This window comes from Hesperophylax consimilis, chromosome 11, assembly GCF_061612785.1.
Source record: "Hesperophylax consimilis isolate HC1 chromosome 11, BYU_Hcon_1.0, whole genome shotgun sequence".
NCBI classification, from domain to species: Eukaryota; Metazoa; Arthropoda; class Insecta; order Trichoptera; family Limnephilidae; genus Hesperophylax; species Hesperophylax consimilis.
The window spans coordinates 9,960,631-9,976,581 of record NC_142846.1 but is presented as its reverse complement, the minus strand read 5'-3'; the positions used below and the strand labels follow the sequence as shown (position 1 = coordinate 9,976,581).

General features: G+C 35.2%; 1 protein-coding gene across 8 annotated transcripts in view; it reads right to left on the bottom strand.

The window, feature by feature from the left end:
- Positions 1-15,119, bottom strand: part of Isha (Insulator su(Hw) mRNA adaptor) — a 36,961-nt gene extending 21,842 nt beyond the window's left edge. For 5 of the 8 annotated variants that reach the window (XM_089637276.1, XM_089637282.1, XM_089637277.1 and 2 more), the window contains exons 1-12: positions 14,955-15,119; positions 14,586-14,876; positions 13,123-13,267; positions 12,662-12,744; positions 11,737-11,959; positions 8,109-8,262; positions 6,115-6,196; positions 4,874-4,951; positions 4,474-4,592; positions 3,387-3,655; positions 1,992-2,200; positions 889-1,077 (exon numbers count right to left, since the gene is read on the bottom strand). In XM_089637276.1, coding sequence (XP_089493402.1) covers positions 889-1,077; positions 1,992-2,200; positions 3,387-3,655; positions 4,474-4,592; positions 4,874-4,951; positions 6,115-6,196; positions 8,109-8,262; positions 11,737-11,959; positions 12,662-12,744; positions 13,123-13,267; positions 14,586-14,876; positions 14,955-14,990 — 1,878 coding nt within the window. In that variant the 5' untranslated portion in view covers positions 14,991-15,119. The remainder of the gene's footprint in view (positions 1-888; positions 1,078-1,991; positions 2,201-3,386; positions 3,656-4,473; positions 4,593-4,873; positions 4,952-6,114; positions 6,197-8,108; positions 8,263-11,736; positions 11,960-12,661; positions 12,745-13,122; positions 13,268-14,585; positions 14,877-14,954) is intronic. The other 3 variants (XM_089637278.1, XM_089637283.1, XM_089637279.1) reach the window with 2 other exon arrangements.
- Between the last annotated feature and the right edge of the window lie 832 nt (positions 15,120-15,951).

Here is a 15,951-nt window from a genome sequence, read left to right as displayed (position 1 = left end):
TAAATAAATAGTCTTAGTATATACATTAAAATCTCCACACACAGTTTTCACACGTGAGAAGTTTTGTTTTTATTTTTTTAACTTTTATTTTTATTAATTACTTATAATTCAGCTATGAATTTTATGATTTTTTTGTAATTGAGTTAGAATTCCCTCACCAACCACAAGAGCCTTGTCTCTTTATGATGAGGAAAGGCAATTTTTAGTTTTACATTATAATACTGTATGACATGTAAATTTTGTATATTTATTGTAAAAAATAGAAATATTAAATAATAAAACAAATAAAAACATTATTATCTTATAGAAAAAAAACAATAAAATATTTAGGTAAGACCAAAGCTATTAGAAGAACGAGATATGCTATGTTGGCCACCGGACCGTAGGCGGAGTACTACCTAATTAGGGTATTTTGAATACTATAGGGACGTGTACGCACATAAATCTGTTCTATGTATTAGTGCAGATACCTTAGCGCAAGCGAAGGTGTGCAGTAGTATTGGTGAACAAAACCGGCGACACTGGGCAAAACAATTCCACACAGTATGAACTGCTCATAGCACATCTCGTTCTTCTAATATCTTAGGGTAAGACAGTTCAAATTTTCAACTTGTTATTTATTTGTTATTTTTTTTATTAAATTTGTTATTGAGATGTATTTGTTATGTATTGTCTGTATTAATTTGTGATCAGAGCCAATTTCTTTGCCATTGTAGAAGTAAGCCAAGTCGACCCCAGTGGTCCAGTGGAAAACCCAAAAGGCACCGGAATCTGCAAAGCTTTAAAGCAACTACTCCATGAATGGTTTGTTTCATCATGTCACAAATCCAATATTTAATGAGAACTGTAAAGAGATATTTAGAAACAGTCTAGTTGTAGGTTGGTTACCTTCCTCTGCAGCCATGAGGGAAGGGTCTCCTCGTCCAGCATGCCGCCCTCCTCCAGTACGTCCAACACGGCCAGTCCTTCGCCGCCCTCGGGCAGCCGGGTCCAAGGAACATAGCAGGCACCTACCTCCGCTTCCCAGAGGTCCTTCCACTCTCGGCCCTTCACCCCTTTGCCGGGCGCCCAGGCCACCTGGTGATAAAACAATGACACTATATTGTTATTGAATTCTACTTAACCCCTCAGGCCTCTGACATATTGTGTCAGAACGTCGGAGTATTTCCGCTTTTCAATAAAATCTAAACAGTCAAACTTGGTTATAACGAGCATGAGGGGACCAACTAAATTTGCTCCTTATAGCCGTTAATCGTTATATCCAAATCGGTTTTTTAAAAGTCATATGTACCTACTTATGCCTCTGCTATCAATATATTCGCAAATGTAAAGTTTATTTTCAAAATACGAGTAGGTAATCCTATTAACAAAATAAATTTGAAAAATACACTTATATTACTTGAATTTATTATCAATGATTTTTTTAAAGATTTTGTTTGATGCTTCTCAATGTCCTCTTCAAAACAATCAGTTTGTTTTGGTTTTCGGCTGTAAAAATTTATTTGTCACAATTCAGTGATGCACAACCCGCGGCCCCATACTTGCGGCCCGCATTACAATTTCTTACGGCCCACTTGGCTATAGAGAAAAATCTAAATGATTGGGGTAATTTTTTAAAACCCTGGCGTAAAAAAAACAAAAGCATATTTCTTCTATTTATTTGGATTTTATCAAAAAGTGGAAATATTCTGACAGAATATGCCTGAGGAGTTAAGAAAGAATACAGAAGATGATTTGTTTTTGGAAATATTTTAGAAATCTGAATGAAATACGTAATGTATACTGTAACAATAATAATACTAATAAAATTTAATTAGTTCATGAAAATTTATTATAATTAGTTACTTTTCAAATATGAAGACCACTATTTAAAGGCAAAACTCTACAGTAGAAAGTGATACCCTATAATTTCATTCACAGGGACAAATTACACCTTTGCCCATTCTCTGCCCACCCCGAGAAACAGCATGCGTTAGTGTCAAAAAGCTTACTGTGATGGCCTTGCTGTGCATCTTGTGCTTGTTAAGTTTGGAGATGGCCTTGGATGCATCCTGTCTCCGGTTCATCACGATGAAGGCGCAGCCCCTCGGGGGCACCAGGTCTATGCTGACCACATCTCCGATGGCCCCGAAGGTGTCAGACAAGTCCTCGGACTGCACCAGCTTAGAGAGGTGACCCACCCACAGGGTTGTGCTGCAAACTGAAGAGATAAAAGACGATTAGTAAGAATACTTTAAGAAGAGGATAGAGCAATAATTAAATATGTAGGTATTAAGATTTAAGAAAAAGATAATACTGCGAGTTCTAACTGCATGGAGCCAGTAGTAATTCTGGTATGTTGTGAGGCCGAAGGGAATGTGGAAGGGAAGGAGATGGGAAAGTACCTAGCTATTCAGATCTGGAGGCGGATTTCCGTTCTGTATCCATGGCTAGGGATATGTCTTTAGTATACCTATCACCTTCATTTTGGCTTTGGCATAGATTGGAGCGAGTAAGATAGCCGCGTAATGATCGCTCAGCGGCTATCTCACTCGCTCTGGTTTGTGCAAAGGCTGAAAGGAGGAGGATGGGTATATTTGGGAAAATGTCCTTGGCTAGGGATGGAGATAGAAATAGAAATAGGAGACAGAAATGCGCATAGACAGAAGGCTATAATAACATACCTCTGTCGTAATTACCAATGTTATTAGGCATAAAACCATTCTATTCATAAGTTATCACAGAACCTAAACAATGCACTTACATCAGATATCAGACAGAAGTGTGTTATCTAATAATTTTATATACTTAATTAAAACTATAATTTTTCCCAAAATTGTTATGAGATGTCTTACTGACAGCCCTGATTCAATAGAGCTAGCTAACTCTTAGTTCTCAGCAAATTCAACCAAATTCAATATTGAAGGTAACAATAACCTCAATACTAAACTACTGTATGGATTGAAAATAAAAATGCTAATGTACCTATGTATACCAGATGTTATTTTTGTTTAATTTTCAACATAATTTCTCAGTAATTATTCTGTTTAACATAATACTGTTTCGCTCCTGTGAACCACTGTAAACATAAATCATGTATATTGTAAAAGCCTTTTACGGCGTCTAAATAAATAAATAAATATTGTAGCGTGTTGAAGAGGTTTGGGGCGTCATTCAAGCGTACAAAGAAAATCAGGGAAATAAAATCAGGCGACTAATCGATCTGTGTCTAATGGCTTAAAACATACTATGTACACAGATTTAAGACATCTTTGAAGAAAGTCCCCATTTCTTATGATGCAATGTTAGAAGTCGATTCCCGTGAAAACTAGAGTTAAAAGTAGCTCCCATTCTCAAAAAGATAGAAAACCAAAGGGGTTAAATTAGTGAAAATAAAATAAACTTACCGCTGACATTCTCCTTCCTGACGGGCGGCAGTCCCTTCTTCTTCCTCTCCCGATCCTTTTCTCTGTCCTTCTCCCGCTCCTTCTCCCGTTCTCTATCACGCTCTCTGTCCCGGGGCTTGTCTCGCTCTCGCTCCCGGGATCCACGCCTTCCCGCCCTACGCTCCCGGGATCGAGACCGTGACCTGCGGGATCGAGACCTGCTGCGGCGGGACCGTTCGCGCGATCTCCGTCTGCGCGAACTCTTGGGCGACGGACTCCTGGAATGGGGGCTTCATCTTACATTAAGTGGACCAATACAAGATGAACTCTGAATTAAGTAAACAATTGTATTTATGCATAAAAAGTAATAGACAGGATAATATTATTTCATGATTGTTTTGGGTTGCTCAATTAAATCTATGTCACATGGGGCGATTTTATTGCTGCTACGTTGCCGCAACGAGTGATCGCCACTATTAAATAGTCACACGGAGCTACTGAAAACAAATAGCGAGTGAAATGTCCCAGTCTATATGTATTGGTAACGATTTGGGAAAGCGACCAGAGACTAGCAATTACAGATGTCAGACGAAGCCTCAGTAAATTCGTGTATTTCTGGGGATTAGAATTGAAGATGTTGTATCTAGTTGTCGCTACGTTTAGTAGCTGCTAGTTGAGTCACTCGCGAGTACCTTATTTTACCTAATTTAGTTGGTACCATTGAAATAGCAATGACAAAATCCCCCCCACATGACACAGGTTTCACAAAGGAGTTGTCAGATAAAGTACATTTCGTTTATCTCTGTGAAATACTAGAACAGTGAGATACACAGTGTCAGCATTCCCAACCAAACAGAAAAATGCCGACGGCATATTTTGATAGTATCCTTTTCAGCGAAATTAGATATTGTCGGGAAAGAGTGGATGTTTTAAATGTTGAAACCTGAGTAATTCTCAGTGAGACATGGAATTAGAATCACTTTTATATTGACAAGAGTTTTTACTATTTTCTTTATTGTTTTCCCCAAAGATCACATAAACCCCGAGGGGGAATGTTTCGCTGGGGGTCTCCTGTCTGGAATAAATGGAATAATGAGCACTGAATTACCTGGAATCGTTACCATCGATCTCAATCACCTGTGGCCCGGCATCATCCACAAATTCTATGTCCGATTCATTGTTCATCTCGTCCAAAAGCGGACTGGAGGGCTTATTTCTTTCTTCCTGCTGCAAATAATCACAGAATTATTATAACAGTGAATATACAGTAAAACTTCAGCTTTACATCACACCTAATTTTGATGCCATTTTAAATTGTTTTTTAAAAATTGAATAGTATTTAACAATTTCTGTGACAATAGACATATCTAGTAGACCATAGACAACATACAGAAACAGTAATATTCAATATTTCACAAGGATTAAAAACACATACATATATAATAGTAGCATTATTTGTCGGTCTGTGTTTTTAGGTTAATGTGTAATTGTATAGTATTTGTTTGTACCTTGGCGTGGATAGCTGGAGGTGGTTGGGACATATCCACGTAGCTCATTTCTTGTTGTATGGTCATGTTGTTTATACCCTGCAAATAAATTTATCAATATTATAAGACATTAAAATATCTAGAACAATATAATTCGGTTGTGGAGTTTAAAAACCTGCTCTAGAAATCCATCTTTATTTAAAGATACATAGATCCGAAAAACAGTTTGAAATTATCATATGTTATCACTTCATCAGATAATAACGCTCTATCCAAATGGCAATGTATGCAACTAACAACAAAAAAAGCTTAAATAGAGTCAATTCGTTAGCTTTTCGGAATAGCTTATATGGTCTTATAGAAATCGTTGTCTCCGTTACTGTCATCTAAACAGTGTTAGAAAGAGAAAACACTAAACTTTATATTCAAATCTAAAAGTTAACTCTACAGAAGAATTAAAATGTGCACCACTAATAAACAAAAGGTTCCGACTGCAATATGAGAAAAATTTATGAAACTTTGAGAATTTTTTATAAAATGACAAAAAAGTGAGGTGCAGTAAACAGTAATGTTTATAATACATTTGTCTAATCAAATGTCTGTTTTTTAGTCCAGTGTTACATGAAAAAACATTAGGTGAGCCATTTTTTAAACATTTATAGGTTTGAATTGAAAATTTTAATATTTCAAAAATTAATTCTACGTGTTTATTTCTGATAATAATATTATAAAGCTTATTACATCACCTTTCAAATACAGTTTTTAGTTTTTGGATATGTTAAGAAATATTGCATCTATTTGGATTTTATTGCAAAGCGGAAACACACTCAAATTCTTCAACCTTCTGACAGCGTCTTTAAGAAATATAATGGTCAATATGCCAGAGGCCTGAGGGGTTAACACATGTAGTATAAAGTAAACGTAGTTCCTCACCATAAGAGTAGAGGTAAAAATTTAAAAAGGGAAAATGTGAAAAAACAAGAAAGTAACAAAACAGTTAACATTTTTTAATTAGTTTACAATAAAATATTACTCGGAAAAAAGTTACGAAACAGCTGGAGATGCAAGATTTTTGCCCAAAAAAGAAAGTAAATTTCACCATAGATCTGCATTTATTAATCGAAAAGCAAGTGAGAATTTTTCAATTTGAATCGGAATGCTTAAAATAACTATTGTTTTCTAAGGAAAATAATTTTTTTACTTGTATTTTAGATTTAATTCTAGGGGTAGAAGAAAGCAGAATAATTTTGTTTTCGGTTTACCTGCATCTGAGGAAAATTGGCAACCATCATTTGTGCCTGCAAACTTTGCAGTTGTCTAAGAATTTCAGGATTTGTCAATATACTGAAAAGAAACAAAATAGACAATTATTAACAATACAAGTTAATCAAATGGCGGCAAAGAATAACATTACTTTGGATGTAGTTCAAATCTCGCAGTGGTCGCCTTTTTTAGAACAAGCAGAAAGAACTTAAACAGCGTGTAGCAATAGAGATGCCATAAAAGCCTATTTATCTTAAAACTTCAAGCTAATTTGTTTGCTTTTGGGAACAACTCGTATGGTCTAATAGAAATCGTTCTATCTCCCTTACTGTGATGGTGAGAAATATGCTCTAAACGGTGAGTTAGAAAGAGAAAACACCACACTTTATATTCAAATCTAGAAGCCAACCACAGAAATATTAAAATGTGCACCTTTATGAAACCAAACATTCTGAATGCAATTTGAAAAAATAAAAATAAAAATTTTGAGAATTTTTTATTTTATGTTATTATAATTATTATTTTGAATTTATATAAATATTTTATTAATAAAGTGAGCTGACAGAATGTTTGCAATACATTTGTCCAGTAAAATGTGCCTAAAATGCCTGCGTTTTTATTATTTTTTTCATTTTCAGCAATTTTAGTTACAAAAAACGAAAAGTATGCCATTTAATTTTTTTTTTATGTCGCATTAAAAATTTAAATATATCAAAAATTATATATTTATTTTTAATAATAAAATTTGAAAGCGTATTTATTACCTTTCAAAATCAGTTTTCGGATAAGTTCAGAATTATTACATTTATTTGGATTTTACTGCAAAGTGGAAACATTCCGACCTTCTGTCAAAACACGTCAGAGGACTGAGGAGTTAAATATAATTAATGTTTATTTTTAAGGAATTTGTATGTGTTTATATAGAAACGTGTAAGTTGAGAGTGCACAAGTAAATACAGTGCAGGAATTCTTCTTGACTCATGTTTATAAATGCACATTTGCATTCTTAGAACCAAATACCAGTCCATCCATGTTCAACACCAGAACATCATTGACAATCACCATAGCAGCAATTTTGAGGTTTTGAAAAAAGAAAAAACAAAAACCAAAAAAACTGATAGAATTAATTTCTAAGGATGGGTACTTTCGGAAAATTTTAACAATACATCAAATTTCATCGTTCACTTTCGGGTTCTGTGAAAGTCCTATTCAAGTTCTGTCATTATATGATTATAGGCTAGTTGCTTGACAGAACTGAAATAATAACAGAACTTATAGAAATCTTTCACAGAACTTCAAAATGAACGTTGAAATTTGATGAATTGTTCAAATTCTCCGAAACAACCCGTCCTAAGTGCCCTTAGATAAATCTATTCAAAACTGTCATAACTAGATGCAATGATGTATTGTAATTGTGTAATCTTTAATGAATGCTTTTGATGGTATTTTGTGATCAGAGCCAATTTTTTTGCCATTATAGAAGTAAACCAAGCTGACCCCAGTGGTCGAGTGGAAAACCCAAAGGGCACCGGAGTCACCAAGGCTTTTAAACAACTACTCCGTGAATGGTTTGTTTCATCACATCACAAGATTAAGGACGGGTTGTTTCGGAGAATTTGAACAATTCATCAAATTTCAACGTTCATTTTCGGGTTTTGTGAAAGACTTATTCAAGTTCTGTTTTTATATCATTGTAGGCTAGTTGCTTGACAAAACTGAAATAAAACAGAACTTGAAAAAATCTTTCACAGAATTTGAAAATGAACGTTGAAATTTGATGAATTGTTCAGATTCTCCGAAACAACCCGTCCTAACTATACCGATTATAGCTTTATTCAGACCTCTGGACAGTTCAAAGTACATTTACAATGGGACATGCACAATATATAGTGTTAAAAGATACTAAAAATGATCATGACCCACAAAGAACAATAATATAAAATAGAGTTATTCGAAACCACAGATTATTAAAAGCAAAAAGATTAATATTCACCTTCCGAGTGCATCATTAGGGTTAACATTCTGCAGTGAATTCATTAGGAAGTTATGCCCCATCTGCTGCTGTTGGGGATGCTGGTGAGAAGAGGCTGGCGGGGGCTGCGGCGGGGGAACTGCGGGGGCCATCGGAATGGGGCTATCGCCACCACCTGGAGATAGAAAACACAAATGTTAACACAACCCTGACATCAATCACGTTGAATCCGTTCAAAATCTGATTATGCCAAATATGTTATTCCTTCTGAATGACTAGGACTAGGGGATTCAGACGGGTATGGAAGCTATAAGATATTGAGGACAAGCTAATACACATAATTCTGACCTAAATTTTGAAATGCATTACAGCAAATAAAGATGATCTTAGCTTCGATTTATAAACAAGAGTAATATTGAATATTCAAAAGGGATTTGATTATGAATAAGGAACTCCCATTATTTTTATTTATTTATTAATAATGCAATGACCTTCTAACTTAAACACAAATATTTTGTTTATTGTTATAGTTAGTTTTAATAGTTAAAACAATTTTCAAAAGTTTTAATTTTCCCAAAATCGCACCAAATCTATGGACGTGACGTGTGACGTCACCAGTCTCAAAAAGCCTACTTTTTTTCAACCTGCGCTGTATTTTGTATGGGAGTTGAGACGTTTTTTATTCTTAAGATTACCCACTTTTGACATTGAAGAACACTAATTAAAATGTTAGCATCTCTTCACAAATGTTATTGTATTGAACCAAAGTGCAAAAATACATTCACGCACCTGATAAACAATTAAATGGTGTTTAAAAACCTGCATTACTAGGAAAGAAAAAGACATTGTCGACCATAGATATATTACTCACATGGTTGTGATGTCAGAATCAGCAGATTCAGTCATACCAACCAAACAGTGTGTTTTAATGTGATGATGTTTTATACATTTTTAAATGACGATTTATAAATTCTATGTATAATAAAACTTGTATATTCAGAATCAGCGTTTATCGATCTATATGAATTTTTATTTTAACCCATAATATTCTTCACTGGAGTTTCTTATTGCGCAAATGCAAAGCACTTTCCAAATTAGGGTTTAAAAATTCCGACTCTGAACTCCGAGGATTTTTGAAGTTCAAGCCAATTCACACCAAGCTTATGAAGTTACATACTCCGCTTGAAACTAACCTTGCAGGAAAAGATTCCCAATGCGAACAGCGCTTAACAGTTCAACAATAAAATGTGTTTGATTTATAAAACAGTAGCATAATTTGTAGCTAAGCAATTTCCTCCGCAACCAAGCCAGTAATATTTAATACTTAAATTTAAATTAGTCATATTAGTGAAAACATTTGCGTAAGTAGTAAATAAAGCTATAATTTGCCAAACAGTACTGGAACGTATTTTTAAGAATCAACCAAATTGGTTTAGCAATATGGGTTACTTTTGTTATACACTTTTATGTATTTCAATACTTTAACATTTATCAAAGAGATTTCATTTCAGGGAATAAGCACTAGCTATGGGTCATGACTCATATAATTAAGAGCGGGAGCCACGGTACCAGCTCAATATTTTCATATGACTCAAAAAGTCGACTCAATTAAACAACGGCTCAATTGAACGGGAGCCGTGAACTCGTATGAGCAATGAGAATACTGTGCTCGCCCGATTCTGACTGACTCCCCCGGTACAGCCCCTCGACGCGCCCCCGATACAGCTCCTAGCGTAAGCAGATAAATGATTGTACGACTCTTTGTACCGGTACGCTGCCTCATACAACATATAACTATCTGCGTGAACTCACTTTGATCCTTGTGCAAAATATTTACATTGCTAATTTTTATTTAATGCATTTTTTTGTACACTTCCTCATAAAACACTTTTAAGTGCGTCTACCTCAGCTCTGGGTGAGTTTAGGCGGCCTCCTCACAGGCCGGTAAGGAACCAACATAAACTGAGTGCTGACCCTGCGCAGAAGTTGGCTAAAGTAAGGTAACGGTTTGCAGCACAGTCCACTGTGGGTCTTTTCTGTGCAGGGTCGTACAGCACTCGAGCTTATGTCGATGATACCTTACCGGCCTATGAGGGAGCCGCCCTAATGTGCAACTTCCAACAGTAAAAATATGTTTCCACCTTGATTTCAGACTTTTAACATACTTGACAATAATATCATCAATCGGAAACATATTGATACAAACTAAGATTAATCAAGATTGTCAATATTTCATTGCTATTTTAACCTGTGGAACACCAGACTCTTTTTGAGGGAAATCAAAGATGAACTCTAGTTTCGTTTCAAGTGCAAAGGATCCTATTAAAAATAAATTATGCACTTTCTCATGGCATACAGGTTTAAATCGCGTATCGAAAAATTCCAGCAAGGGCGAAATTCCAATGCCAGCAGCTCATGAACGGTTTGTCGGCGGGAAAAAATTCTTGTCGCTGATGCACAAACGGTTTTCCAGAGGTTAAAGCAGTTAAAATGTTTAGCCTACTTAATTTATGAATTTAAAAACGGTAGAACCCCGTCAATTCAGTTCGAGAAATTCAAAATTTTAACCAAAAAAAACTTCCCCAGAAAAAAATATTGATTTGAAAAACTTTATTAACTCGTAATTTATTTTCATAGCATAAAGAAGAAAACTAGAAGTGCCTTCCATATAAATTTGAATGGAAACAAATGTGCCACTGACTTTCGGTTCAAGAGCATTTAGCATGCTGTCTGTCTCTATTACACTCGACTAAAATTGTATTTCGCCATCCCATTTGAATCACATAATCATGATGAAACTCAGTTTGTATGGAAATAAGCCTAAATTGGGCTTACACTTGGATCACGAAACAAGCCCACAAGGCACTTCTCATGTTATTCTTTATTCTATGTTTATTTTGGTCGGTAAAATTGGAAGAAATTCGATTTGTGTGAAGATGTATCATATTATTTTGAAAATCTGAATCTGGCGAGAGTTTGGAGTTATAGTTAAAATTTCTATAATTATTATCAGATAATTTAATTTTTTAAATTAAAAAATTATTTAATTTTTCTATTATTATTATTTCTGAGTAAATCTGGTCGCAATGGTAACCAGAAAATGATAAATGAAATTTTGATTTACACGGAACTATGTGGTGTTTTTTACAAATCTGTATTTGACGGAATTATCATCACCCGGATGCACGGTAGTCGGCCAGGAAATTTTGATTTACACAGAAATATATTGTTTAGAATGTTTGAATTTGAGGGGCCCGGAAATACGTAAAATACCCGAGAATATGTCATATTATTATTATTTCGAATACCTACATTTTAAGGGGTCGCAGAAGCCGAATTTTCGAAAATGTTAGTTTTTCTTAAAATTTCATCTTCACATTGCATTTCCAATCTTCTTCCTTTAAAATATTTTGAAAACTCCTACTATCATTATAAGCAGAAAACTTACTTGTCCAATGATGGGAGTACATATCTACTAATACCCCAATAGGTGATGCCAGAGTTCTACTGGTTCCTAAGAGTCGGGAGCAATTGGGACGGTTTTGCAGTATTTACAGAAAAAAACTGTGAAATAAATAAGCGAAGTAATGAAATCTCCTTGACATTTACAGTACGGCAACTTATATGTTTAAAATAGCACCTCCAGTACCCTGGCCTACGCTGGAAGACATACTGATGCTCATGAGTTGCCCCTGGCCCCCCTCGTCCTCGCTCTCGTACTCAAAGTCCACATTCAGGAGACGCCGGTTGAAGTTCACAGAGGTCTTGTCTCCAGAGTTGGCAGGCGGGGGTCCCGACGGCTGCGTGGATCCGTCACGGAGGAGATTCTGCATCTGACGGAGCTGGGCGAGGATTGCGTCCGACTTGCCACCCTAATAATATTAAACAAGTTATTCATTATGTATATGTTGTGCAAAGATAATGATATCATATTTTTCTTCGTAGGGAGATGAGGTTATTGAACCGGTATTGAGATTCCCTTGGATCTGCGAAACTGGAAATAGTGACACGCGTACGTCGCCATCGTTACATCGCCTAGTGTGTCGAGTAGGTACTAAGACATCACCCGATATTGTCGCCTTTAAGTCACTTTTAATTCCTAGGAGCTAGAGCCCTGCATTTGCAGTGACCCCCGTTCAGAATTGAAACGTTGCTTGAAATGGCTTTGGCCATGTTTGGTGACCAGATCTGATAGCCAGATACTTTCCCCACCTTTATCTTCCCCATATCCTTTACCTCCCCACTACCTTCAACCTTACAAGATACCCCAATTGGGGATGCCATAGCCTCACTGGTTGGGAGCAGTTTCACATAAAAAATAAGTTTATTTGTAAAACAATCAACTTTATGCGAAGAAATAAAAAATTAAAAAAGAGTCACCGTTCAATTGTGCCGTGGTACAGTTTACCGGGAATCATAAGAATATGACACATCAAAAAGAGTCAGCACAATTAATTAAATAACTAAACGACACATCACTAATATGTATGTAATATACTTCTGAATTATACTTTGCTAATTGTTGGTAGTATCAATTTATTGACCATTACTTTGGGTAAATATAACATAGTTACCTGATCATGAGATGGTTCTGTTGGAGTGTGTTGAGAGATGACAGCAGGGGAATGTTTGGCATTAGCATTCTCTGACATAGAACCTGAAATTATGATAATTTTAACTCTCAATTGTTTATGTATTTTGGTAATTGAAATTGATTTAATTTTCAAATTTCGAATCTGGGAAAAATATTAATTATTCAAACAAAGGTTCTCTTGTTCTTAAGTCCCGACTTTTCTTAAGAATCCTCTTACCAATGTGAATATTTAAATCAGAGGAATCACAAGATCAAAAAATCTATCAACAATTCCCATTCTTTGGAAATTATAATGTATGTAGAAATGTTTATCACACCATCAATAAAATTAGTGAGACGAAGAACTCAGATAATAACATGGCTTATCTTAGGGAAGGGAAGTCTCAGTGGTGGTTTTAAACAAAACCAGAATGAGTATGACTCCGGAATAAGTGGACTTACCATTAGCATGCGCCTGGGCCTGTTGTGCCAGCAGCTCCGCGTGTATGGGATGGTTTGGGTTGGCCATGTCAAACAGAGGTTGAATAACCTCCGGACCAAAGACATAATTCTTTTGCCACAGGTTCAACACTCGAATTATGTTGCGCTGGAATCATTCAAAACTTATGTTTATTTCTACACATTATTTGTAAAGAAATATCCGTAACTCCTCAGGCTTCAGACATATTTTGTCAGAAGGTCTGAGTTTTTCCGCTTTACAATAAAATCCAAATACATGGAATATTTCTGAACGTAAATGTCAACTCTCTTTTTTGTAGTTTCATGCAAAAATAATTGATAAAAAATTCACAATATTGAAAAAAAACTTTTCAAATTGCGGTCGGAACCTTATTTAAAGGTTTATTAAAAGGTACATATTTTAATTCTTCTGTAGTAAACTTCTAGTATTTAATAAAAAGTATGGTGTTTTCTTTTTAACTGAAGGGTTAAAAAGAAGTCACATTGTTGAGAGGTATTTGAAGTTTTTCAAAGTTTCATTTGTATCCCTAGAATTAGAAGTCCATATTTGAACATTTTTTCAACTACATGTATAGACTATTACCAGGTTAATTGCCAACTGTTCCATTTGTAGGAAATCAAATGATTTGACAAACTCCGCACCTGCCAATTTGCGTACGTGCGTCAGTACAACTTCCAAAGCACAGTGTAAAGCCGGCAACTGTCGCGACGTTTTGGTTTTATACTGGTCCTGTGCTTGAATTTATAAAAAAATGTTTTCCACGCATGGTTTTTGACTACCTTCTCTAGTTTTTAAATTATATATATTTTAAAATGGTTGACAGAGCTTTCCAAGTTTACATATTGGAGTTTTCCAAGCCTTCACTGACCAATGAAGACTGGCAGTGAACCTGTTAATAAGGGTATTTTCTTTCAATACAAATGTGGCTTGTGTAATAACTATTCAATTTTTTAAATAAAATTTGGTTTATATAATTATTCATTATTTGGGACATTTTTGCTCTAACCTATCTGGTATACAATTTCTGTTTTGGACTTCAGTATTAAAATTAGTTTGGAAAGTATGTAAATTAACGGACATCTCGATATTAAGATCTTCAAGTATTACTGGACTCCCAGTGTTTTAGGACAAGCTATTTCTGTGGATGTATACCGGAGGACTGCAATGTTTTCAGCATTCGGAATGTGAATATATAACAGAATAACATTCATAACTTAATTTCGCTATAGAGACTTCCAGTCGTTCGGCTTGGGTGTATAATGAGTTTATAATGCATAATTTCAAAAAATCATAGGAATGTGCATGAGTTGCAAATTCACAAAATTTACACTTGTAATGTGTTTACTTCGATAAAGCAGTAGTTATTTTACAATTCAGCGCAATAAATTTTGAGATCGGCATAAAACTAAGATGAACTGATTTGAGGTTAAGAATGCATAATTACCTTATCTTCTGGAGGACACCGCAGTAAGTTTATAAATGTCTGTTGCATGTTCTTGGCAAACCTGGGAGCGAACACATCCTTTTCGGCACCAAACTGATGCCGGGATTGGCGAACTATTGAGTCGATCACGTAAAGACCAGGAATTTTGTACTCCGGTTTACATTTCAAGATAAACTTTTCGACACTGTGAACTACGTGTTTGTAGAACTTTATAGCCTTTACTGCCCCCCTAGTAATGGCATTCATTTTTGCTTTAGATATTGGTGGTTTGTTGTCATACAACCCAGAAAGCTGAAAAAGTAGGTATTCATTATTAAAAATCTAACGATTCAGGAAAGTAGACATTGCCAAAGTTGATATAATACGTACCTCTGAGTTGAACGCTTTAATCTCCTGTATATCCATGATGATGTTTTTGCTTTATCAAAGAATCATTAAAATTTTAACAATATTTTCCTACATATCGCATAAAAAATTATTTAGTTTTAACAATCGGAAGTTTACAGAAAAATACATACTACATGCCTGCTAATTGCAAATGGCGACATGCACAGATAAAACACCGAACGTCTTCCTCTACCATAAACAAAAACAGACACGTTGACGATTGCCTTCCAAAATTTAACCTATTGGACCGAAATGAATGTATGTAAGGTGCTGACAGATACGCCGGCTTTACCGTCCGGTTTTCGAAAGACGTTTTCTTCCAAAAATCGACTGTCGCGCGCTAGCAAAATTTCAATCAATGGCAGGTAATCTGGAAAGCTAGATGCAGCTGGCGCTGGCAAGGTCGTTTTCATAACGTGACAGCTATGTGATATGGATGAATATATTGTTTTAAGAATTTAAATGCATCTAAAAAAACATTTTATTAATATTGAACACACAACATTCCACCAATATTCCTTAAAAAATGTTTCAATGCATTATCTAAACCGCTCACAGTACTATTCAACCGCATATTGTTCCTTGGATATTTTCCAAGCCGCTAGAAATCGATCTTCATTACACCTATCCTCAAAAAAGGAGATGACACTGACATAGCCATATTCGCCCCATTTGTATACAGTCAGTACTTCCTGAGCTTTTTGAATCACTGGTCCTTGATGAAATCTATCCCAAATTAATAAAACTAATTGACCAAAAACAACACGGTTTTAGCAAAGGTAGATCAACCGCAACTAACTTAACAATATTTAAAAACTTTATATTATAATCTTTTGCAAAAAATAAACAAGTCGAGTGCATATATATAGACTTTTCGAAAGCATTCGACAAATTATCCCATAAACTACTAACCCGATAACTATTTGCCCTAGGAGTAAGAAATAACATGCTAAAATAGTTGCTATTTATCAAATCGTAA